General features: G+C 47.9%; 1 protein-coding gene across 3 annotated transcripts; it reads left to right on the top strand.

Moving 5' to 3' along the window:
• The first annotated feature begins 3,441 nt into the window (after nucleotides 1-3,441).
• LOC112852353 (cytochrome P450 4F3) lies at nucleotides 3,442-23,824 on the top strand. Of its 3 annotated transcripts, none has more exons than XM_086698773.1 (13): nucleotides 3,442-3,595; nucleotides 3,955-4,147; nucleotides 6,082-6,226; nucleotides 9,056-9,109; nucleotides 9,203-9,330; nucleotides 11,190-11,311; nucleotides 12,050-12,320; nucleotides 13,438-13,504; nucleotides 13,694-13,823; nucleotides 21,267-21,400; nucleotides 21,497-21,561; nucleotides 21,746-21,828; nucleotides 22,203-23,824. In XM_086698773.1, the coding sequence occupies exons 2-13, from the start codon at nucleotides 3,956-3,958 to the stop codon at nucleotides 22,378-22,380; spliced, it is 1,569 nt and encodes a 522-aa protein (XP_086554899.1). In that variant the 5' UTR covers nucleotides 3,442-3,595; nucleotide 3,955; the 3' UTR covers nucleotides 22,381-23,824. The 3 variants fall into 3 exon arrangements, with proteins under 3 accessions (XP_086554899.1, XP_086554898.1, XP_086554897.1); XM_086698772.1 differs by lacking the exon at nucleotides 6,082-6,226 and adding an exon at nucleotides 7,779-7,923 and having other exon boundaries at nucleotides 3,472-3,688; XM_086698771.1 differs by having other exon boundaries at nucleotides 3,492-3,688.
• The last annotated feature ends 717 nt before the right edge of the window (nucleotides 23,825-24,541 follow it).

Below are 24,541 nucleotides of genomic sequence, written 5' to 3'. Positions count from 1 at the left end.
GGCCAAGGGAAACCGTCGAGGCTAGTGCAGCGTCCTGGGGCTAGCATCAGCTGAGAGCCGCCACCACTGCCAGGTTGATGGGGCCAAAGAGTAGCTATTTCTGGAATCCAGAGAGCTTAACTGTCATGGAGAGTGGAGGTAACCTTCAGCAGAGAATGGACACCATTTCTCTAATCTCCTCGGATTGCCTGCAGGTGCCCACCACTGACCCAACGCCATATTCTCGTTTGACCCCAAGAGGCTGTCGGGAGGTGGCCAAAGGCTCCTGTGGTAGTCCAGTGTCTTGAGCTGGGTTGGTGTCCACTCCACATGTCTCCGCAGAGGGGGGTTCAACAGTTCCTCTGCACCAGGGTGGCTCCCTTGTCTGCTGGCTAAGCAGACATCAGAATGGGAGGGGGGCAAAGTCCTGCCTGTTCCCTTGCACGCCCTTCTGGTTTTGTTTTTGTTTTTCTGTGATGTCCTTGGGGCCCCCCTCCTTGGCTTTTGCATGAGAAATAGCCTTTTACCCTCCAGGGATGATCTCTGTTGATGGCGACCCCCACTGATGGAGCGGTGGGGGTGGTCTGACTACTTTCCAGAGCTGGCACCACCCCTAAAGTCCTGTGCAGGGGAAGTTGATGCAGCTATTTGGGGGCCCCAGGACTTTCCTGAAGTTTCCCTTCAGCCTTCTTTTTCCAAAGCCAGCTTCTTTGTTCTCCTGGTCCTTATGCCAAGAAGCTGGAAACTCCAGCTTATGGGTCTGGCCCTTGACATGCTTTGGGGGCTGGCTGGGTTTCCTGATCTTTATTACGGCGACTGAAATGGAACGACCGTTTCCAGCTTGAGTGTTGGGCCACATTTCACCACGGTGGATCTCCCTACAGGGCTGGTTCCTGCTTCCCTCCTGGATGGATACTGAGGGAAATTGCCTCTATTGTCTTTGTTTACCTCAGCATGTCTGAGGAAGGAAGGAGGAATGACAGAGTTTTCAAGCCATTTGATTACCTCACTGTGTGCCGGGTGTTTACATTCCTGCTGTGGCTTTAGGGGCAAAGAGCGATCGTTATTCACTGTTCACTCTTCCATGTCACTCCGGTTTCTGCTCAGAGGTCAACTCCACAGGGCAGCCCTCCCCGATCGCCTTCTTGGTCACTTGCTGCTTCTCATTCTGTTAATTTCCTTCATTACCACCCCACCATCTGACTTGGTCTTGTTTCCCATTGGCTTCTCCCATCAGACATGAGCACCACCATCCAGAGACCTTATCTGTTTTGTTCATCCTGGGTCTTGGGTTGAAGCACCATGTCTGGCATAGAGTCTCTGGTACAGTTTTTTTTTGTCGTTGTTGTTGCTGTTGTTGTTGTTGAAGAACAAACTACCTGGGAGGTGTAAGTCCCCCTTTCCATCTTCCTGAGGAGGGCATGAAGCGCGGAGAGGACAAGTGACTTGTCCAAGGTCACATAGCCCGCGAGAAGCAGGGCTGGGATCCGAACTCTGTTGGGGTGAATCCGGAACCTGTTCCTTCCCAAAGGCCGAGGAAAGGAAAAGAGAGACTCCAGCCACCAGGCAGCCTGCTTGCTTGGTGTGGAGGGACCCCAGGCTGACTCCTGGGAGAGGTGTCTTCATGGTGTCACAAAAGAACAACTGCTCACCTGTTCAGTGCACCAACCATGGTCCCCTTCCCCCACTGTGACAGTCCTTGTTTCCTCTGAAATTTGTGTTTTCGTGATAAAAATCATAGCAGCACAGTGTGGGAGAGAGAAAGCGTGAGACAAGCAGCACGTGAGAAGGATCAAGACTCCACTTGTACTCTCTCCACTTCCACTGTGATGTGTGGATTCTTCTGGAACTTTCTCAGTGCATATGCAAACATGCACACACACAGATCCACACACATATTCAGAAGCTTTAGCCGTAGACGAGCTCATTACTCATATGCCAATTTTTTCATTGAGGTATGATTGGCATACAACATTATATTAGTTTCAGGTGCACAGCATGACATCGCCTGGATCTCTCTCTCTCTGATTCCAGGGCACTGGCCCAGAGAGTTGGCAGGTGGGGGGGAGAGGGGGCCGAGATGTTGCTTTATCTCATTGGCAGAACACATGGTGCACAATAGGTTTACTTTACATAGAGTACCTGGCACACAGAAGGAGCATTTTATGCACAGTACCTGGCACTCAGTGGCCATGCTTAATGTCGAGCACCTGCCACACAGTAGTCAAGGTTTTTGCAGAGGGCACAGCAAAGAGTTCATGGCGCACAGTGGGCATGTTTTATGTAAAGTACTTTGCACAGAGTATGCTAATTTATGTAAAGAACCTGCAACACAGTAGGAGAGCTCTAACAGGGAACCGGGCACACAGTAGGTATACTTTCCATGGAACACCCAACACACAGTAGGTGTGATTTATGTAGAGCACCTAGCACTTAGTAGGCATGTCTTGTAGAGGTCCCCAGCACATGTAGGCATGCTTTAGGTCAACACCTGGCATACGGTTGACAGGATTTGTGTCAAACAGAAGGGGCACACAGTGGGTGTACTTTATACGACGTACCTGGCTCATGGTGGGCACACTTCATGTAGCGTTCCCAACACACTGTAGGCACACTTTTTGCGGAACCCAGCACATAGTAGGCACACTTTACAGACAGTCTTCTGCAAATAGTAGGTTTACTTTACGTGGAACGCTGGCACAGAGCAGCACACACACTAGTCACGAGTTCTTTCTTGGCAACTTATCTTTTTTGGGGTCCCTGATCTTTCCCACCTTCCTGTGGAACCGTCTTCTGTCCCCCTCTCAGGCCCTCATCTGACATCCCATTTCCCAGATGGCAAGACTGAGCCTAGAGAGGGCCAGCACAGCCTAAGGTCACAGCCAGGAGGGGGCTGAACTGCGTGCAGGGTCTCCCAGCTCTGTCTGGGCCCCCCTCCCTCTCCTGGCCTCCTGCAGCCTTACCCTCTCACCTCCAGGTGCCTTCTTCCCACTGGGCCCTTTACCCCCTGAGTCTGATGCAAGTAACCCCCAGCCAGAAGGGCTTTTTGTTCCTGCCCCCTGCGGTCTTGTGTCAGCCCAGGCCCTGGGCTGCTTGGAGGCAGGACTTGAACTCCTGCCAGGCTGTGCAGCCCGGAGGCCCGAGGCTTCCTGATTCTGCGCTGGGAAATGGTGCATGCCTCTGACCTGCCTCGTACGTGGAGAGGAGCCCCAGAGATGTTTTGGGACTAGGCTTGGCTGCACCCTGCCCCCATGGCACCTGAACTCTCACGTTCAAGCTTTTCCCTGCTGTGCCCTGCTGGCCTTGAAAGGGCAGGGGTGGCTGTTAGTTGGGGGCCAGGAGTCACCTTTGCCCATCTGTCAACGGATCCCCCACCCCCATGTGGGGGATGCTGAGTTGTGAGAACTCATTCCCATACTCTCTTTATAACACGGAAGTCCCCCTCCCCCACCTACTAGTTGGGCCACTGCCAGGTGGGGAGGAGGTAAGCAGGCAGGCAGGGATTGGCTGGTTTAGCCTGGCCACTGCCAGTGTCCCCTAGGTCAGGCGCCAGGGACAAAGACTTTCCAAGAGGAGGGGAGAGGAGGCTGTGTGGATAAGCTGCCCTGGTCTGAAGGTACCTGGCTGGGGGTCTTGATCCTGGGTAGTGAAGGATGCTGCCCAAGGGTGGGGTGGCTCCAGAGAGCCGCTGGGAGCAGAGTGGCTACTGGTGGGTGGTTAGCTATCTCTCACTCTCTGTCTTTGTCTCCCTCTCACTCACTCTGCCTCTCCCTCTGGAATTGTCTAGGTCCTCCTCCCCTCTCTGAATCACTGTTTGCCCAGTGCTGAGCACTCACTATCCCTACCCCTGTCTGTCCATGCCCCTCCCATCCCGGTGTGGGGGAGGGGCTCTCCCTCTGTTCCTGAAGAGTCCAGAGAGCTCACCCTTGGGCCCATTTCCTCGGCCTCAGCAAAATCTGTCCCCTCTGCCTCCAGGATGCTGAGCCTGTCCTGGCTGGGACTTGGGCAGGTGGCAGCCTCCCCATGGCTGCTCCTGCTGCTGGTGGGGGCCTCCTGGCTCTTGGCCCGCGTCCTGGCCTGGAGCTACAGCTTCTATGACACCTGCTGCCGCCTCCGGTGTTTCCCGCAGCCCCCGAAGCGGAACTGGTTTTGGGGTCACCTGGGACTGGTGAGTGTGGGTGGCAGGATGGGCCTGGGGCCCGGGGTGGATGCACTTTCCCAGGGGTGGGGAACGGGGGACCTGGGGTGGGACTGGGGTCTGGGACAGCAGAGAATGAGGAAGGCTAGGGAGCCGTTCTGTAATCACTCATTCATCCCAGACCATTTGCACATCTTCATCTTAGCACCCCTAGCCTGTTTGGGATCCATTTCCTGCCTCCCTTCCCCACATTAATGTCCCTCTGAAGGGCTCCCAGGGCGGGCTGCACAGAGCAGGGTCCCTTGGCATTCCCAGTGTCCATGGCTACCCCAGAGACCTTCTCAGGGGGCGCTGTCCAGGGTCTGCTCCCTACCTGGCCCATTCCCTTGTGTCTGCTCACTTACCTACAGGAATTACCTATGACCTCCCCACCTCAACTCACAGGGGTCTAGCTCTCCACCCACACCCCTCCCTTGGAACGCTTCCTCTCAGTCTACACTTCCCTGCTGAGATGTCCCAATGGGCCCATTGCCCAACCTGAAGAAAGTTAACCGCTCACTTCCCCTTACAGAAGCTTTCTTTGACTCCCCACCTGCACAGACCTTTGACTTGGGTCTGCTCATACTTAAAGAATTAATTGTCCAGTTACTTATTTTCCACCTCTTTATCTGGATAGTTGCTCTGGGGATCAGATACTACATTGTCCAGCCCAGGAGCTGGCATACAGTAGGCACTCAGGTAAGTGTTTGATGACATAGGTGGTGAGCTTGCCATTACCTGCCATGTTCAAGGTCAAAGGGACGAGCGGCTAGCCCTTCCCATCCCCAGACAGGCTGAGGGAGGAGCACAGCTCTCCTTAACTGCCCAGCATGAGGACCACAGCTGGGGGAGGGACTTCCTGCTATTTTACTGCTCATTATGGCCAAGTTTGGAATGAGGGCATCCAAGCTCATTGTGAACTTTGCCTGAGATGCTGGGTCTGGGAATGTTCTTGACAAACCCTGGGGGCAGCAGGAATGTTATAAAGTTGCCATTTCCACTCCCTGTTCCAGGGCTTGGCCATGGAGGCTGGTCTTGGTCACTCTTCCCTCCTCCAGTCCCTCTTGCTGTGACCTCAGCTGAGTCACTCTCCCTCTCTGGGCCAATCTCCTCAAATGCCTCAGGGTTCTTAGGGAGCAGGGAAGAGTCACAAAAGTGAAAATGACTCATATTCACCTGTCTGGAGCACCTGGAAGTATTTGTCAGGCCGGGATGGGGCTTCCCGTGGGACTGGAGAGGATGCCTCACTGGGAGGCAAGCCCGCCTCCTTCTCCTTTTGGGAGACGCGGCCTGGGTTTCTTCATTTGTAAAAGGCACGGCTGATGGGGGAGTCCATAGGTTCAGGGGATAGGTTCATAGATAGTCCATAGGTTCATAGGTAGAGGTAGATAGACAGATAGACAGACAGACAGATGGGATGAACCATGCCAGCTGGTGGGCAGAAGAGGACGTAGGTGGGAGCTGCCCTCCTGACTGATGGGCAGAGCTCACACCTGTGTCCTGGGGTCTGTCAGAGCTGGAAGGTCTGCACACCTTCACCATCTGGGGAGCGGGGGGCTGTGTGGACTGGCCAGGACATGACAGGACATGGGAACGAGCCCCAGTACAAAACGTGAGGCCACCCTGCTGTTCCCGTGGGCACCTCCCTGAGATTGGACCGACTCCCAGAAGAAGAAAGATCTGACTTCTCAAGCCAAGGTCGGCCTCTCTGGGGGCAGAGAGCATGTCTTCTCCCTGTGTCCTGGGAGGGACCCTTGCGACATGGAGAGTCTTCCGGGATCCCTCTGCCCCCAAGAGAAGGAGCAGGAAGAAACAGAGATCCCCTCCATCTATGCAGAGTCTGGACACACTGACCACTGCAGAGGTTGCAGGGGAACTTGCCATGGCTCCTTCTGTGGAGGTGATGGCCCCTCTCTTGCTTGTAGGTCCACCCCACAGAGCAGGGCTTGAGGGTCTTAATTCAGCTGGTGGCCGCCTACTCGAAGGGGTTTGTGACGTGGCTGGGCCCCACCATGCCCCTTATCACTTTGTGCCACCCTGACATGATCCGGACTATCACCAATGCCTCAGGTACTCATGCAGAGCTTGTGGTGATGGGCTGTGACACAACCCACGGCTGTCAGCCCCTCTTTCTCCAAGCTTCATGCAACAGCAGCGGGTCACTGGCCTCACTTCCCCCTTCTCTCTCAGCCATCTTCCTCTTCCCTTCTTGTGTTTGTCAATCCCCATCTCACTGTCTCCTTCTTCCACTGTTGTCTAATCCCCCACCCCAACCCTGGTGTCCTGGGCACCACTGGGACCCCAAGAGACCTCAATCCAAGGCTCAGTCCTGGAGGAACTCTCAATCTTGAGGAGATGGGTTGACAGAGAGGTCCTTGACCTGATGAGGTAAGGAATTGGCCAGAGGGACATGGCTGTGTCATCCCACAGACGAATCAAGGCCTCTGCTGGGGCAGGCTGGAAGACTCCCTAGAGGAGGAATTATTGGAACTGGGTATGGAATGACAAGCAGAAATTTTTTTAAAGCAGAGGGCAGAGTGGTGCGATGGACATCAATAGCATCTGAGGTCCCCTGCCAGGCCTGGCCTCAGTCCCACCCATCCCCATCCCCAGAGCAACAAGTGTTGGCAGAGTACCTGCGCTGCTTTTTCTGTGACACCCACCTCTGCTGGGTTGGTTCCTTCCACCCTATTCTACAATCTTGTCTGCTCCAAGTTCATTGCTCTTCTGCTTGAGGGTCCAGGAATCTCCTTGATGGGCCTCTACTCCAGCCTAGCTCCCTTCACTTGCTTCTGTTTCTTCTAGCTTTGACGCCCAAATTCTGGGTGACTCTGGGAAGACACCCAGCTCTCTCTGGCTGCCAAGGTGTTTTTCAGTTGTGAGAGGTGAAAACTCAACCCTATGTGGTTTAATCAAAGAAAGGAAATCTACTTACAGTGAAGTCCAGGAAGCATTGTCTTCAGGCATGGCTGGATCCAGGTCTCAAATAACATCATCAAGAATCTGTCTTCATTGTTTCGGTTCTGTTTTCCTCTGTGATGGCTTCACTTTCATTCTGGTAAAGAAACTCAACCCCCACGGGAAAGCGAGCTTATTCCCAACAGTTCCAGGGGAAAAGTTGCAAAACTCCCTTTAATTTTCTTGGGCTGCATCCCAGGGTCAGTTTCTCATTTAATCACTGTGGCTCTGATTACCCAGTCTTGGCAAGTGTAGGTTCTCAGAGCTATTGTTTTGGGGCTCAAAGCAGTTTGATGGCTAAGAACTCAGGTCCTGGAATTCTGATGGACTTGGGCTCAGATCTCTGGCAGGCCACTTACCATCTGGGAGACTGGGGGCAAATGACTTCATCATTCAGAGTCTCAGTTTTCTTATATGGAAAATGAGGAGAGAGGAGAAGCCAGGTGAATGTGGTGTTTGGGATCCAAATGGGGGAAAGACACTTTTTGTTCCTGTAACCAAAGAGCCCCAATTGTTGTACCAAGGGTCTGAGGAAGGATTCCAGGAGGAGACTGAGCTGCTGGAAAGGATGCACAGGGCTCAGGTCTGGGTATTTTCTCTGCAGGGTCCTTCCATCTGGCCATCTAGAAAGACTGTGAATGGGGTCCTTTTTGTTTTTCTTCAGATTCAGAGCTCAGAGGAAGGTCTTCTGTACACACAAAACCTGGCGAGCACCTATGGGGATGTGTGCTGCTGGTGGGTGGGTCCCTGGCATGCAGTCATCCGAATCTTCCACCCCACCTGCATCAAGCCTGTGCTCTTTGCTCCAGGTAGACACCCCACGGCCACGGCTTGCTCACTGCTGAAGTCTCTGTGCTGCCGACAGCGTGGTGGGTGACCCAGATGCAGCTGTGGGGATGCCACTGCCTCTGTCTTGCCTGGACCCCACATGCCAGATCTCTGGTCACGTCTGCTCACACCTAGGGTGTGATTGTGCGATGTCTGCTGTATGGCCAGGTCTGGTCATGTTTATGTTTCCACCTGTGTTCTGGTTACGGCCGATATACTTTATACCTGGTTATACCTGGCATATGGTACATGGTAACCATGAAGATGGCCTTAGTCATGTCTGGGGCTCACCTGTGGCCAAGGATATTCAAGGCATGTGGGGAGTGTGTCTGTTTTTTTTTTTTTTTTTTTTTTTTTTTTGTCTGGGATGCTATTTGAGATTGTCTGGTTCTCCTGTGGGTCGTGTCTGGACCATGTTTGGAGTTTGTCTGAGGTCTGGAACCTCGAGTCCTTCTGAGAAATGCTGAGGCCTTATGTGAGCCTTGTCCAGGGCAGGTCTTAGGATATGGCTGGGTCATACCTGGTCCATGCCTGGGACATTAGTGGGACCGTATTTAAGTCCTGCCTGGGACCATCTGTGAGTCGTGTCAGATTGTCTCTGGGTCCATGTCAGAGGATGCTGCATCAGACTGAAGTCGTGTCAGATTGTCTCTGGGTCCATGTCAGAGGATGCTGCATCAGGTCAGTGTGTGTTATACATGTTGTTTCATGCCAAGGCATGTTAACATGTGTTGGGGCCATGTCAAGAGATGTCAGAGAGTTCTGGGACAGATGCGATGTCCTAGGTCCCTGTAAAGGCATTTTATGGAGTGCTGATTTGTGCTCAGGTGTTTCGAACATGTTGGACTGGCACAACATGTGTTGTGCCACATTTTAGGGAGCATCTAAGTACATAGGGGTGTGTCCATGGGCTCTGCCTTTGCTCTGCTCTGTGCTGCAGCCTGATATGATGCCCCCTCACCTCCCCACTCTGTTTCCTCCGCTCTTGTCCCCATTCCTGCTAAGCTGGTCTTGGAGGGAGTATGAATTCCCCTGGCTGGGCCCTCCACTCCCCCAACCCAAACCCCTCCCCTCCCCCTCCCCATGACCCCTGATGGTCCTCATTCGTGTCAGCTGCCATTGCACCCAAGGACGCGGTCTTCTACAGCTTCTTGAAGCCCTGGCTGGGTGAGTAACTGTGGGTGAAGGGGACTGGAGACAACCTTGGGGACCCAGGGGGAAGCAGTGCCTTTGCCCACTTCTTGCGGCTGCCTCTACTAGGGGATGGGCTCCTGCTGAGTGCTGGTGACAAATGGAGCAGCCATCGCCGCATGCTGACACCTGCCTTCCACTTCAACATCCTGAAGCACTATGTGAAGATTTTCAATGACAGTGTAAATGTCATGCATGTGAGTCTTTTGAACCCAGGGTCCCAGCTGAAGTCTTGGGGGTGATGGAGGCTCTGAGATATCTTGTCTGGAATTCTGGCTCTCCTAGACAGCTTTGGGGCCATTGCTCTTCCTCTCTGAGCCTCAATTTTCTCAGCTATATAATGGGAATAATGGTCCCCACTATGCAGGGTAGTCAAGATAATGTAATGTATTCCTGTCCCTGGCACATAGCAGGTGCTCAGAAGGTGTTAATTTCAAAGTTTCCCTTACAAAGAAGCCTTCGAACCTGAGACCCACTTGGTTATCCATGAAGGTTGCATAGTAGTTATGCTGAATTAACGAACCCCTTCCAAACTCATTGGTCTAAAGCAATAAGGGTTTATTATTGCTAACCTGTCTGTGAGTCAGTTGGTTTTCTGGACATGGATGGGATCACATGTGCCTGTGATCAGCTCTGGGTCAGGTATGTACTTTGCATATCTGGGCTCAGCCCTCTTACATGTTCGAGGAGTGGCTGTCTGCAGGCTGATCTAGGGTGGTCTCAGCTTGGACAACTGAACTTTCTTTAATGTGATTCTCTCCCTCCAGAAGGCATCTCAGGCTTGTTCCCATGGCTGAGGCAGGGTTCCAGGAGACTGAGAGGAGGCTTCAATGCCTCTTGAGATCTAGGTTTAAGATGATCACCTTGTCATTTTTGCTATGGTCGACTGGCCAAAGCAAGTCAAAAGGCCATTATAGAATCAAAAGGTGGTGAAAAAGCATCCACCTTTTAATGGGAGTTGCTGAAAAATCACATTGAAAAGGTGTGGATATAAGGAAGTGAAGAATTGGAGGTGGGGGTTTTGTGAAGGGCCTGGGATTATTTTCACACTTGCAAGCTAAGGAGTGAGATTGTTATGGTTTTGTGGATTGTGCCGGAAGACACGAGACTCCTGTGTCAGAGACAAAGAACAATTTATTACTCATAGCACAGCAAGCACACGTACTTCTTGGTTTGCATTCTTTCTCTAAGTCACCAAATCCTGTGAGGATAACACAGGTGGGCTTCAATGCTTATGCAGTATGTTGCATTACAGGAGAGGCATACCAGGTTCAGGGACTCTATGACGTCTGGTAATTAAAAGCAAGCCTGACATTTGTGTGTGGGAAATATTACCTTATTCCTTAAGTGTGTTTGCTGAAAATGCAACTCTGAGAAATGCCTAAGTAAAGAATATCAGAGCCTTGCCTTTTTTGGGCATACCCAGCAAAAAGGTGGAGGGGTGCTCAGGGCCCATGAATTGCCTCTTTCAACATAGGGGAATTTTTCTTAATTTATGACAATTAAGATGATGAAAGCTAACATTTCTCAAGAACTTACTATACACCAGAATCTATGTGCACATTCCATGACATATATTGTCTAATTTGATTTTCACAACCATATGAGGTAAAGATGATTATTATTACCTCATTACAGGTGGTGAAAATAGGTTCAGAGAAGTTAGGGAGCTTGCCTGCATTCACACAGCTAGCAAGTGAGCTAATGAGTGGAGCTGGGATTCCAACCTGGTTTGTCTGACAACAGAGCAAGTCATATTAACTGTTACTGAAGCTTTGACAGGTGGAGTCCAGAGGGCAGCAGTGAGTTGACCAAGGGCACACAGGGGTGTAGGAGGCAGAGTCAGGATTTGAACTCAGGTCTTCTGACTCTCAGCCATGGGATCTTAATAGTAAGAGTTTGTATTCCCACCCAAGCCTGGTCCTCCCTGAGGATGGGTGCCTGGGGTGGAGGACGAGGAGCCTGGGTCTGGTGGATCCCCTCTTGGTGGTTGGTGTTGGAGAGGGGTTCAGAGGAGGCAGGTCCCAGCCCCAGCTCTGCCTCCTTCTCTGCCCAGGCCAAGTGGAAGCGCCTGGTCTCAGAGGGCAGCACCCGTCTGGACATGTTTGAGCACATCAGCCTCATGACCCTGGACAGTCTGCAGAAATGTGTCTTCAGTTTTGACAGCAATTGCCAGGAGTGAGTGCTTGCTCAGGACCTGGGAACATGAACTGTAGACCCAAGGGAGTAGATAGGGAGGGGAGGGATGACCAGGGCAATCAGATGGGACTTCCTGGAGGAGATGGATCAGAGTTGGACAAAGAGGGACAAGGAAGGGAAAGAGAAAGAGTGATCCTTTCAGGTAAGCAGAAATGTTTGACAAAGGCCAAGGGACTAGGATGAGTGAAGCATGTGCCACAGTAAGGAGCCACCTTGGGAATGAGATTGGAAGGGTTGGCAGGAGCTATATCTTAAGGACATTCAAAATCCAGGCAAAAGGGTATGACCTTTATCTGAGGTTTGAGCAGGTGAGGGTCATGGGCAAAGCTGTTCTTGGACATCTGAGTCTGGAGAAGACCAACTGATGTGTAGACAATGGATGGTGTGAAATTGGATGCAAGATTAGAGAGGGGATTGGGTCCATTGACCAAATGGGAGAAGATGAAATCTGAGCTGTATGGAGAGAGAGGAGAGAAGCATAATGTGTCAGCTGGGTTCTGGGTTCATGGAGGCATCTCACAGAAATGGGAATCAGGGAGAGAAGAAAGTCTGGAGAGTCACGTGTCCTGGATCATCCCCACCATGTATCTGTGGGGCCATCTGTTCCTGGATACTCAGTTTTCTGATGGGCTATATCTCCCAGCTGCTGGTATCAGGCATTTTCTCAGCCTTCAGGTGAGCTAAGTTGTTACTTTCCTTCATGCCCTCATCCTGCAGGAAGCCTAGTGAATATATTGCTGCCATCTTAGAGCTCAGTGCCCTTGTGGCAAAACGGCACCAGCAGATCTTCATGCACATGGACTTCCTGTACTACCTCACTCCAGATGGGCAACGCTTCCGCAGAGCCTGCCGCCTGGTGCACAACTTCACAGACGCTGTCATCCAGGAACGGCGCCGCACTCTCCCCGATGACGGTGTTGATGACTTCCTCAAGGCCAAGGCTAAGGCCAAGACTTTGGACTTCATTGATGTGCTCCTGCTGACCAAGGTGGGCTTCTCTGGGATCTGGATTCAAGAGGTAGAAAGGACCTTGATTTCATATTTCAAATTGAAGACTTAGACTTGATCCAGAGGGCACTGGGGAGTCATGGGTGGTGTTTGAGGAAAGGAGGGATGGATTAGGGATATGTTTTAGGGATGACTTTATGGAATGTAACCTGCAGGGGACTGCTAAGTCTGCAACTGTGAAGGGCCTGAGATTTTACTCTACTTAATAAGGTAGTCGTGCGTGTGTGTGTGTGTGCGTGTGTGCGTGTGTGTGTGCGCGTGTGTATTTATTTATTTGTATATTAGAATCCAGAGAAGCCCATTTGTTACTCACGGAAATAAGGGTGGCCATAGAATTGTAGCCATGGTTCCTCATTCTAAAATTCTTCTGAGAGCTACATGATGCTTTTATCTGTACATGCAACCAACCATGCTTCCATCATAGGAGAGGTACCTCTACATTATGAATCTTGGAACTTATATAGGACTGCTGATACATCTGCCCCTTCTTCTTCTTCTCCTCCTCCTCTGCCTATGTCTTGTCTTCCTCCCCCCTTCCCCCTCCTCCTCCCTCCCCCCTCCTCCTTCTCTTTCTCCTTCTTTCTCTTTCTTCTCCTTCTCCTTCTCCTTCTGTGTGTGTGAGAAAGAGAGAGAGAAGTAGAGAAAAGTGTTTTGGAGTGTAAACCAATTGTCTTCACCGAGAAGGCAAAGTCTATAGGTTCTGTTGGCTTATCACCAGGGGAGATAAGGAATCTCTGGATTTACTATCCTAGAATGAGAGCAAATGGCTCCGGAGCAATTCTCATTTCCAACTTCCAAGGGAAGTTGTCATTCAGTCTCCTGTAATCCAGGTGGCCAATAACTTCTTTCCAGTAAGTCCTCACCATGTAGAAACAAGAAGATATTCATGGATCACTGATCCCTCTCACCAGGGACAAAACAGGAGGCAAAGAGGCCACGGAGGAGAAGGCCTGTGGGGTGGGGCCTCTGGTAATAGTTTCTGGATGGATTATGGAGCTTCAGAGATTGTCTCAAGTTAGGCTTATGAGCTCTCAGAGTGGATATGATTTGCTGTGTGTGCGGGCGGGTGGGGTGGAGTGGTCTTATACTCTCTCCAGGACAAAGATGGAAAACAATTGTCAGATGAGGATATCCGAGCTGAAGCTGACACCTTCATGTTTGGGGGTAAGCATCCCAGTGTGGGACTGCAGGGGGTAGGAGTCTGTCCAATCCCAGGGACTTGGCAGGTGGGCCCTGGACCACCCCATCCCACCCCATCTTCCCCATCCTCCCTGAGGGCCCTAACAAAGGGCGCTGTCCGCCCTCTGGTGCTGAACAAGCCCAGAGACCCAAGCCTGTCTGGCTGCCTCTCAGGCCATGACACCACGGCCAGTGGTCTCTCCTGGGTCCTGTACAACCTTGCGAAGCACCCAGAATATCAGGAGCGCTGTCGGCAGGAGGTGCAAGAGCTCCTGAAGGACCGTGAGCCTAAAGAGATTGAATGGTGAGTGCAGGTCCTCATGTCCTGTTCTGGAACCCCTCTCATTGGCTCTGCTCCCCTGCTGGGGAAGGGGAAAGAACTTTTTGTTGATTGTGTCATTATTGCTTAGAGAGACTAGGAGCAGAATCCAGAGGCAGGGGTCTGGTACCTAGCCTGGAGAGCAGGGGAAAGTGACAGAAAGATCTGGACTGCTAAGAGAATTATTGACAATTATGAAGGCAGATGATACCACTTAGCACATATTCTGTAAGTGAACTTCCACTCCACTCCCTTACTTTTCTCTCCTAAATCACACTCTCTCTGCCCCCCAAATATCTTCACTCCCTGAGTTTTTGCTTGTCTCTTGCCTCCTAACTCCTTCAATACTGTTCAGCCCAGGATTCATGGGGGACACCTAGGGATTGAAATCATTCAATTCTTGTCCAGGAACACCTTCATTCATCCTGTCCCCATTCAGAGAACACTGCCGCACTGCCTTTCTGTCCCCAGTTGTGTGCCATCTCCAATTCTACCAGCCCATTCTGTGTCCTGGAGCTCCAGCCTGCTGGGGGAATAGACTCAGATCAGGACACCCTGGATCCACCCCCTGGGCAGGGATAGGATGGAGAGTAAGAGAGGCAAGGATAAGAGTAAAGAGAGTGTCTCAGCTGAGACCCTGAGTGATGATCAGTAGGTGTTTGGGTACAGTTGGGGTGCAGTTAATTCAAGAGGACAGGGTGGACAAAAGGGAAGAGGAGGGGAGGAATGGAAGAGGGAGAGGGAGAAGAGAGAGGGAAGGAGGGAGACAGGGAGAGAGAGAGAGAGAGAGAGAGAGAGAGAGAGAGAGAAACTTAAGTAGGCTCCATGCTTACTGGAGAGCCCGACATAGGACTCCATCACTTGAACCTTGAGATCATGACCTGAGATGAAATCAAGAGTCTGACACTCAACAAACTGAACCACCCAGGCACCCCCAGGAAGATCTTTCTAGGGCTAGTGTGGGAAACATACTGGAGAGGACAAGCTGTTGCATGGGGACCAGGAAAATGATTTTGAGGCCTGGGACAGGCCAGGGTCTGGGGGATGTTGAAGAGGCATTGGACTGGACAGGCATTTTTTACCTAATATTTCCCACTCCAAGCCTTCGCTCAGCACAGCAGTCCTGTGAGGTAGGGAAATATTTTTAAGCTTTTTCAACAAGACTTCAAACAAAATTATACACTTTGTAAAAAAAAAAAAAAGACTATACAAAACAGAGTTTAGAGTAGAAATGAACTTTTAAAAAAATCCTTGCCCTAGGAGGAACACTTGTCAGTGATTTTCTGTGTATCCTTCCAGAAGACATCTATCTTTATACCCACATTTATATGAAAACTATCTCCTCTCCCCTTCCAAGTGGGAATTAAGGTCTACACATTAACAACATATCCTTGAGATCTCTTCCTTTTCCCAGAATATGAGTTTTTGAAAAATAGTTTTGAATTACAAAAGCAATGATGAGAACAAGTTCTTCTTGTTCTGAGACGTTACAAAGGAGACTATGGTTATCATTAACATCCTCCCCTGCCAACTTAATCCCCTTTCTGTCTCCTGAGGGGTTTTTAAACTTTTAGACTCATTGATTTGCTATGTCTCTTTCCATAATTATCTATCTATCTATCTATCTATTATCTATCAATAACTATCTATCATCTACCTATGTATCATCCATCTATCTATCATCTATATCATCTATCATCTATCTATCATCTGTCTATCATCTATTATCCATCATCTATCTATCACTTATATCACCTATCTATCACCTATCTATCATCTATCATCTATATAATATTTTTGTCCATTAACACATTTTGCATTTCCATATACATACTGTTTGTAACTTGTTCCATTCACTCAAAAGTGTGTCTTATAGCTCCTTCTCTCTGTGTGCTGCAAAGCTTTCAGTGGTTTACTTGGTTCACCCCTTTGTTAAGGACCCTTATGTTAGTATTCTCAGTTAGAGTAGACATTGCTGAATTGCTTTCCAGAGTCTCTGTTTTGATTTTCCTTTCATCTTACAGTGTGTGATAGGACTTGTGAGCCATATTCCCCGCATTCATCCATTCATTCATTCAGTGATAGAGATGGAAAGTGCAAGCAGAGGAGGGGCAGAGAAAGAATCCCAAGCAGAGCCCAATGCAGAGCCAATGCCCATTGCCCATGCAGAGCCCAATGTGGGACTTTGACCCATGAATTGTGAGATCATGCCCTGAGCTGAGACCAAGAGTTGGAGGCTTAACTGATTGAGCCACTTAGGTGTCCCCCATATTCCTCCTTTAAAAATTAAAAACAATTTTTTATTTGTGTGAGAGAGAGCACGCAAGCAGGAAAGAGGAGTAAGGAAGAGGGTGAGAGAGAGAATCTCAAGCAGGCTCCATGCTCAGCACAGAGCCCAATGCTTGATCCCACAAGCTTGGGATCATGACCTGAGCTGAAATCAAGAGTTGGACGCTCAACCAACTGAACCACCCAGGTGCCCCCTACTTCCTCCTGTTTTGATTGCTGTGTGATATTCTAACATATGGCTGTACTATAATTTCTCTTAACATCTCCCATTGATGGATATTTGGATTGTTTCTACTTTTTTACTAAAACAAACAATAAGTCAGCATCTGTGAACACTGGGCCACACTTACACATGTAAAGGTCTCTCCACTGCAAATTTCCGGAAGGACAATTGCTGAGTCAAAGACAGTTTCAGTTTTTGTCATCTTAATAGCTGTTTCAGATCTGTTCCTATCAGCTGAATTTGATGTTATCACCTTTCCCATACCTATAGAATTATTGTATTGAATTTTAAATCTTTGCCAATTTTTCATATTTCCTCTTTTAATGAATATTTATTTAAATAAGGGGTTGAACATCTTTTGCACATTTTGGGGGCTACTCCCAACATTTTAAATACTGAGGTATCATTTATATACATCATATTAGTTTCAGGTGTACAAAAAGTGAGTTGATATTTGTATATATTACAAAATGATCACCACAATTAGTTTGCTGACATTTTTCACCATACATAATTATAGAATTTTTTTTCTTGTGATGAGAACTTTTAAGAAATACTCTCTTAGCGACTTCCAAATATGCAATACAGCAGTATTAACCACAGTATTATTAATTATAGTCAACTATAGCCAATACAGTATTATTAACTAAAATACAGTAACTGTAATGCTGTACATTACATCCCTATGACTTAATTATTTTATAACTGAAAGTTATCCTTCACCCATTTGCTTACCTACACCCCCACCCCCACCCCTCACAACAACCAACCTATTCTCTGTATCTAGGAGCCTGTTTTTTTTGTTGTTTGTTCGTTTCTTCAGATTCTACACATAAGTTAGATCATACAGTGCTTGTCTTTCTCTTTCTGACTTATTTCACTTAGCACAATGCCCTTAAGATCCTTCCATGTTGTCTCAAATGGCAAGATGTCTTTTTTATGGCTGAGTAATATTCCACTGCATGTATATATCACATTTTCTTTATCCATTCACCTATTGATGGACACAGCTGTTTTTCATAACCTTGGCTATTATAAATAATGTTGCAATGAACATAAGTTTACGTATATCTTTTTGAGTTAGTGTTTTCATCTTCTTTGGATAACTACCCAGAAGTGAGATTGCTGGATAGCATGATAGTTGTAGTTTTTAATTTTTTTGAGGAAACTTCGTACTATTTTCCACAGTGGCTGCATGAATTTAAAACCCCACCAACAGTGCCCAGGGTTCCTTTTTCTCCACATCCTCATCAGCATTTGTTATTTCTTGTCTTTTTGGTAATAGCCGTGCTAACAGCTGTGAGGTGTGAGGTGATTTTTCCTTGTGGTTTTGACTTGGATTTCCCTGATAATTAATGATTTTGAGCATCTTTTCATGTACTTATTCATCATTTGTGTGTCTCTTTAAAAAAAATGTCTATTCAGGGGTGCTTGGGTGGCTCAGTCAGTTGAACGTCTGACTCTTGATTTCAGCTCAGGTCATGATCCCAGGGTCATGGGACTGAGACCCGCACTGAGCTCTGTGCTGAATGTGGAGCCTGCTTGAGATTCTCTCTCTCTCTCTCTCTCTTTCTCTCTCTCTCTCTCTCTCTCTCTCCCCTCTTTCTCCCTCTCTCCCCCTTTGCCACTCTTCCACACTGTCCCCTGCCTCCCGTCTAAAAAAATAAATAAAAATAAAATGTTTATTCTGATCATTCTTCTGCATACATTGATAAGCCATTTGTATTTCTTGTTATGTGACTGGTACTCATCTTTATTTTTCTCTTTGAGTTTTTCTCTTTTTTTCATATTTACTTACAATAACTCATTTAAAGATTGCCTTTTGACTTTTGAGGGGCACTTCTAGTTAATTGTTATGGAGACAGATTTGTCCAAATTTTCTTTTACAGTCATACTGTCTAGCCTTATGCTAGGGTTTTGTGGGCTTTTCTTACCAGATGTTAGGGCTTCACTTACTTGTCTCTCCTGTTCCATGGGTCTATTTTCCTATTTTTGCAGCAATGCCACACTGTTTTTTGTTTGTTTGTGTGTTTATTTGTTTTATCACTGCATCTTTGTAATAAGTCTTTTTTTCTTTAAAAATTTTTTTTAATGTTTATTTATTTTTGAGACAGAGAGAGACAGAGCATGAATGGGGGAGGGTCAGAGAGAGGGAGACACAGAATCTGAAACAGGCTGCAGGCTCTGAGCTGCCAGCACAGAGCCCGACGCGGGGCTCAAACTCACAGACCGTGAGATCATGACCTGAGCCGAGGTCGGCTGCTTAACCGACTGAGCCACTCAGGCGCCCCTGTAATAAGTCTTAATACCTGGTAGAGTGAGTTCCTTTTCTTTAATATTTCACTAAGTATTTTTTCTTTAATGGTTATTTATTTTTGAGAGAGATAGAGGGAGAGCAGGGAAGGGACAGAGAGGGAGACACAAAATCTGAAGCAGGATCCAGGCTCTAAACTGTCAGCACAGAGCCTGATGTGGGGCTTGAACTCATAAACCGTGAGATCATGACCTGAGCTGAAATTGGCCATTTAACTGACCAAGCCACCCAGGTGCCTCTTTAATATTTCATTAAAAAAAAATTTTTTTTCAACGTTTTTATTTATTTTTGGGACAGAGAGAGACAGAGCATGAACGGGGGAGGGGCAGAGAGAGAGGGAGACACAGAATCGGAAACAGGCTCCAGGCTCTGAGCCATCAGCCCAGAGCCTGACGCGGGGCTCGAACTCATGGACCGCAAGATCGTGACCTGGCTGAAGTCGGACGCTTAACCGACTGCGCCACCCAGGCGCCCCTTTAATATTTCATTTTTAAAATGACCTAGCACTTCATGATCTTCTATTCTTTTGGAAACGTTTTGGATTAAGTTTATCAAGTTCTTAAAACTACCAGGTAGATTTTCATTTGAATTGAACATATTCTATAGGTTGACTTGAATATATGATTGACTTGTGGAAAACAGATTACTTCATAATATGAATGCATACCATTCTAGAATGTGGAAGAAATACCCCATTTTTGGATACTGAAATACTATTTAGTCTTCTAATAAAGTCCAAAATTTTTTTTAGAGATCTTATACATTTTTGGTTAAATTAACCCTAAGATATATTTTTTTAATGTTTATTTTTGAGAGAGAGAGAGAGAGAGAGCAAGTGCATGCTCTAGTGGGGGAGGGGGAGGCAGAGGATCTGAAGTGAGCTCTGTGCTGACAGCAGAGAGCCTGATGTGGGACTTGAACTCACGAGGACTGAGATCATGACCTCAGCCAAAGATGGACACTTAAATGACTGAGCCACCCAGGCACCACAACCCTAAGATACTTTCATTGCTATGGTGAATCATATCTTCTATTGGGATTGAGAGAAGTTTATAAATTCATTTGGAATATAGAGATTTCATATCTAATTTTAATCCAGGTATTTATTTCTTCTTCTTCTTCTTCTTCTTCTTCTTCTTCTTTTATTTTTTCTAATTAGTTGTTATTTCAACATAGAAAAACAATTTTTTTCATATGCATATAAATTTTGTGCCAGTGAACATAGTAAATACTAAGTATGGAGTCTTGTATCCAAAAACATGTTTTCAATAAAAGCTTTTGGAACAACTGCAGAGCTATCCAGAAAAAAGTTAACTCAACCTGTTTCTCATGTATTGTGACATGACAACATCAGGATGGAATCAAATATTTAAAAATTTTTAATGTTTATTTATTTTTGAGAGAGAGAGAGAGAAAGAGAGAGCACGAGTGGGGGAGAAGCAGAGAGAAGAGGGAGACACAGAATCTGAAGCAGGCTCCAGGCTCTGAGTTGTCAGCACAGAGCCTGGTGTGGGGCTCAAACTCACAAACCATGAGATCATGACCTGAGCCAAAGTTGGATGCTTAACCTACTGAGCCACGCAGGTGCCCCAGGATGGAATCAAATTTAAAATAAAAAATAAAAGTGCCTTAAATGCTTTAGAGAAAACTGTGGGAAATTATTTTATAGCTCCATAATAAGGAAGCCCTTATTTTTGACAAAAGTCCCAGGAAATATACAAGAAGAGATTGCTGTACTGTTGCCTGAAAAAGATAAAGAGCAGTGTGTATAGTATATAGTATGCTACTGTATAATTTTTTTAATGCAAAAAAGTAGCTCTGGAAGAATACATTAAAAAAAAAAAAAGAACCTAGGCAAACTGTGAGGTTGGGAAATGAGTGAGTTGAGTTGTAAGAATGGTGTTTTATAATTTTCCAGTTTTGAGCCAGTTAACTATATCATTAAAATATACATCACCACACAAATTGAAGGGGATTAAAGAAAAAGAATTCACCCCCACGCCCCCTTACTGGATCTTCAATGTTTATAAAAGGTTTCTGGTGTATTCTCTTGTGTTTTCTAAGCATAGAGTCACTATCTGCCAACAATGACACACTTACCCCCACATTTCAGATTGCCTTACTCTCTTTTTTTCTTGTCTAATTGCATTAGCTAGGATCTCTAGTACCATGAGAAATAAAACATTGGATCTGTTTCTTTTGTTTCCTACTCATTGCCCTTTGATTTTGCTCTCTTGCAGTAAACCATATTTAATTTTTATGCAAAATTGTAAACCTTTTTATGGTTGGATTTTGGGTGTTGTGCTTTGCACAGAAAACCTTCTAAAAATACCCAGCTAAATTTCCTCTCCTGTTTCTGTGATACTGCCCTTCTTTTCCAAATACCACTTTATCGAGGTGTGATGGGCACATTAAAAAGCTGTACATCTTTAAGGCGCACAACTTAATGGGTTTGGAGATATTTGATCCATCTGGAATTTATTTCGTTATAGGGAAAGATGATCTCATGGGGCAGTAGAGAAAGGGGGTGGGGGTGGGGGGTAAGGGTCTCTGTTTTTGCTCCCTGGATAACTGTTGTGGGGCGGGGGGGAGGGGTCCTTAGGGACGACCTGGCCCAGTTGCCTTTCCTGACCATGTGCATCAAGGAGAGTCTGCGGTTGCACCCCCCGGTCACAGTCGTCTCCCGCTGCTGTACCCAGGACATCGTGCTCCCAGATGGCCGGGTCATCCCCAAAGGTGCCCACAACACCAGGGGGAGGAGCCTCGTGGGCAGGAAGAGGGGCCCATCAGGCAGAGTGAAACCCTTCCTGACTGGCCCCTCCCCTCCCACAGGTGTTATCTGCCTCGTTAGTATTTTCGGGACCCACCACAACCCATCCGTGTGGCCAGACCCTGAGGTGCTGCCTCCCCCTCCCTCCCCTCTACCCACCCTCATGCTTGGCCACTTCCCTAGCGGGGCCTAAGGGAGGGCTCAGGGTTCTGACCTGGCAAATCGCTCCCTCCATGAAACGCACACCTGTGTCTCCAAAGCCGCTGTCCTGGGAAACCCCATCCAACAGTCCCGCCTCTCTCTGCCCCCAGGTATACAGTCCTTTCCGCTTTGACCCAGAAAACATCAAGGAAAGGTCTTCCCTGGCTTTTATTCCCTTCTCCGCGGGACCCAGGTGAGGTGGGGATGAGGTGGTGACGGCAGGGGCCTGGGCCTGAGATCCCAGACGTGGCTGTGGGGGCGGGAAAGGGGGTGTTGAGGATGGTTCTCCTTCTCTCCCCTCGTCCAGAGGTTGGGGGTAAAGGCCTGGGCAGTGGGGGGTGGCTGGGTCCAAGGAGGGCTCCGCGGCGTGCTCAGAGCCCCTTCCCTCTGTCTGGGAGCTCAGGGCTGGGATCTGAGCCAAGCTCAGGGACCCCCGTATGGGGGTCCCGGGCACGGTTAGTCCCCTCCGGTATCCCTGCGGGCGGGGCTGGCGGTCCCGGGCCAGGTTCTGGGCGCGACGGGACCTGCTGGGGTCCCTGGCGAGTGAGTTCCCACTGCCGCCCGCAGGAACTGCATCGGGCAGACGTTCGCACTGACCGAGATAAAGGTGGTCCTGGCGCTCACGCTGCTGCGCTTTCGGGTCCTGCCCGACAAGGAGGAGCCGCGCAGGAAGCCGGAGCTCATCCTGCGCGCCGAGGGCGGACTTTGGCTGCGGGTGGAGCCGCTGAGCGCGGGCCCCCAGTGACCCGCCAGCTCCCCCTGGCTTGGGATCCACCCCGACTCTACACACGCCCCCTGGCGGATTCCCAGGACTAGAACTGTGTGGTCTCTTCTGCCCGAGCGCCACTGATAGCCAGCAGGGGGCGCTCGGGACCTGCGGGAACGCAGTGGGAGGGCAAGGGCGAAGGGTGGGGTGGAGGGGAGGCTGGTGTGTGAGCGCAGGACCCTGGCAGCCTTTCCAGCTGACCACAGGCACGCGCCCATGCTGATTGCGGGTTCTCCCAAAATCAAATCTATGGTCACTTCAGATCTCCAATGAACAGATAGAGAATAAAACAAAGAAAAGCATACTAAAACTCTAAATTTTCCCAATAGTCTCTAAATTCAACAACTGGTAAGGGGTCTCCAGACTGCCTGCAGCCCTCCCTCCATATACCCCCTGCTCCTTACACACACAGCCTTCCCCACCATCATATCTCACATCAGAGTGCTACATTTGTTCCAAAGGAAGGACCTACATTGACACATCATTATTATCTTGGTGTTGTGTATTCGGTGGATTTTGACAAATGGATAATTGAAACAGGGCGCTGTCGAAAAACACCACCAGACGCCGAATAGAAGCGGGGCAAGATTTTATTCATGGCCGGGCCAAACCTGATCTCCTGATCTTAAGGAGAAAAGTGCAGAGAATGGCCCCGAACAAAGGTAGCAGTGAGCTTATAAGGATTTTAGCAAGTCAGAATACATCATTATTTAGTTAACCAATTACAATTTACAACATTTCATGGTAGCCAATTATATTGTGACATACAAACCTTAGTTTTGGTGGGAACCTATCAATTTAAAGTTCTTTGTCCTAAGAGGGTTTAAAATGACCAATCATAGTTAGACACCTAAGATACCATGAGGCAGTGAGTTGGAGACTTTTTACATGTTGGTCTTTGCCTAGGCCAGATGTTGGTAGAAGGGATAGGGGAGCGTTTTGCAACCTAAGTTATCCATTTAGCAAGCAGGCGAAGTTACGGAAGCGAGATAGGGCGGTTAGTAATTTCCGATAACCCTAATAGGGAACTACATAAGCTTTTATCTCAATTATTCATGAAAGGTGAGTTTAAGCCAAACTTATATACAATAAGCTTTCTGATATCTTATAAGTTGACCTATTACAATAATGACATGTATCCATTATTATAGTACCATACAGAGCAGTTTACTGCCTTAAAACACCCCTGTGCTCTGCCTCTTCATCTCTTCCTCCCCTCAGCCCCTGGCAACTACTGATATTTTTACTTTTTCCGTAGTTTTGCCTTTTCCAGGATGTACGGCAGTTGGAATCATATTGTATGTAGACTTTTCATGCTGGCTTCTTGTACTTAGTAATAGGCATTTAAACTTCCTTCATGTCTTTTCTTGACTCGATGGCTCGCTTGTTTTTAGTGCGGAATAATATTCCGTTGTAGGATGTAGTATCTATTCATTCACCCACTGTGATTTATTTTTAATCAGGTTCATGTGTTACTAAACCAAAATAAATATTTAAATGTAACATAATATCAAGTACAAAGATATGGAAAAGAGAAAGGAAACCAAATAAAAACGAAACCCTCAGGGCACCAAGAAAACTAGTAAATCTGGATTATTTCCTAATGAAGCAAACTTTTGGGTTTTTTTATTTTTAAAGTTTATTTATTTATTTTGAGAGAAAGAGTGCACTCACACAAGTGGGGGAGGGGCAGAGAGAGAGAGGGAGAGAGAGAAAATCCCAAGCAGGCTCTGCACTGTCAGCACAGAGCCTGATGCAGGGCTCAAACTCATGGACCATGAGATCACGACCTAAGCTGAAGTTGGCCGCTTAACCAACTGACCTACCCAGGTACCCCTGAAGCAAAATTTTAAGTGAAACTAACAGAGTGTAGTAACAGGATGTTTGCCATTTCCAGTGTGCTTTGGGACAGAGAACAGAGACATTGATTAATTCAATAAAAGTCTGGTAAATGGATGGCAACTCAGTGATCATCCCCACTTGGAAGTTATGAGCCATCTCAGACTCACTGTGTCTAAACCAAATTCTTCATTTTCACTCCAGACCTGCTCCTTTGCTGATCCAAAAAGTGGCTTCATTGACTTGGTCTGCAGACAAGTGCCTTTTTAAAGCTGTTTTTTTGGTCATTTAATCTTACCGC

This window comes from Puma concolor, chromosome A2 (genome assembly GCF_028749965.1).
Source record: "Puma concolor isolate L17-30 chromosome A2, mPumCon1.1.hap2, whole genome shotgun sequence".
Lineage (NCBI taxonomy): Eukaryota > Metazoa > Chordata > Mammalia > Carnivora > Felidae > Puma > Puma concolor.
The sequence above is the reverse complement of the archived record's forward strand: the minus strand, read 5'-3'. Positions and strand labels throughout refer to the sequence as shown.

Coding starts and splice junctions, on each gene's coding strand:
- LOC112852353 (XM_086698772.1), top strand. CDS start 3,633: ATGCTGCCCAAGGGTGGGGTGGCTCCAGAGAGCCGCTGGGAGCAGAGT. Junction 7,924..9,055: donor GCCTGTGCTCTTTGCTCCAG/GTAGACACCCCA, acceptor CATTCGTGTCAG/CTGCCATTGCACCCAAGGAC. Junction 9,110..9,202: donor CTTCTTGAAGCCCTGGCTGG/GTGAGTAACTGT, acceptor TGCCTCTACTAG/GGGATGGGCTCCTGCTGAGT.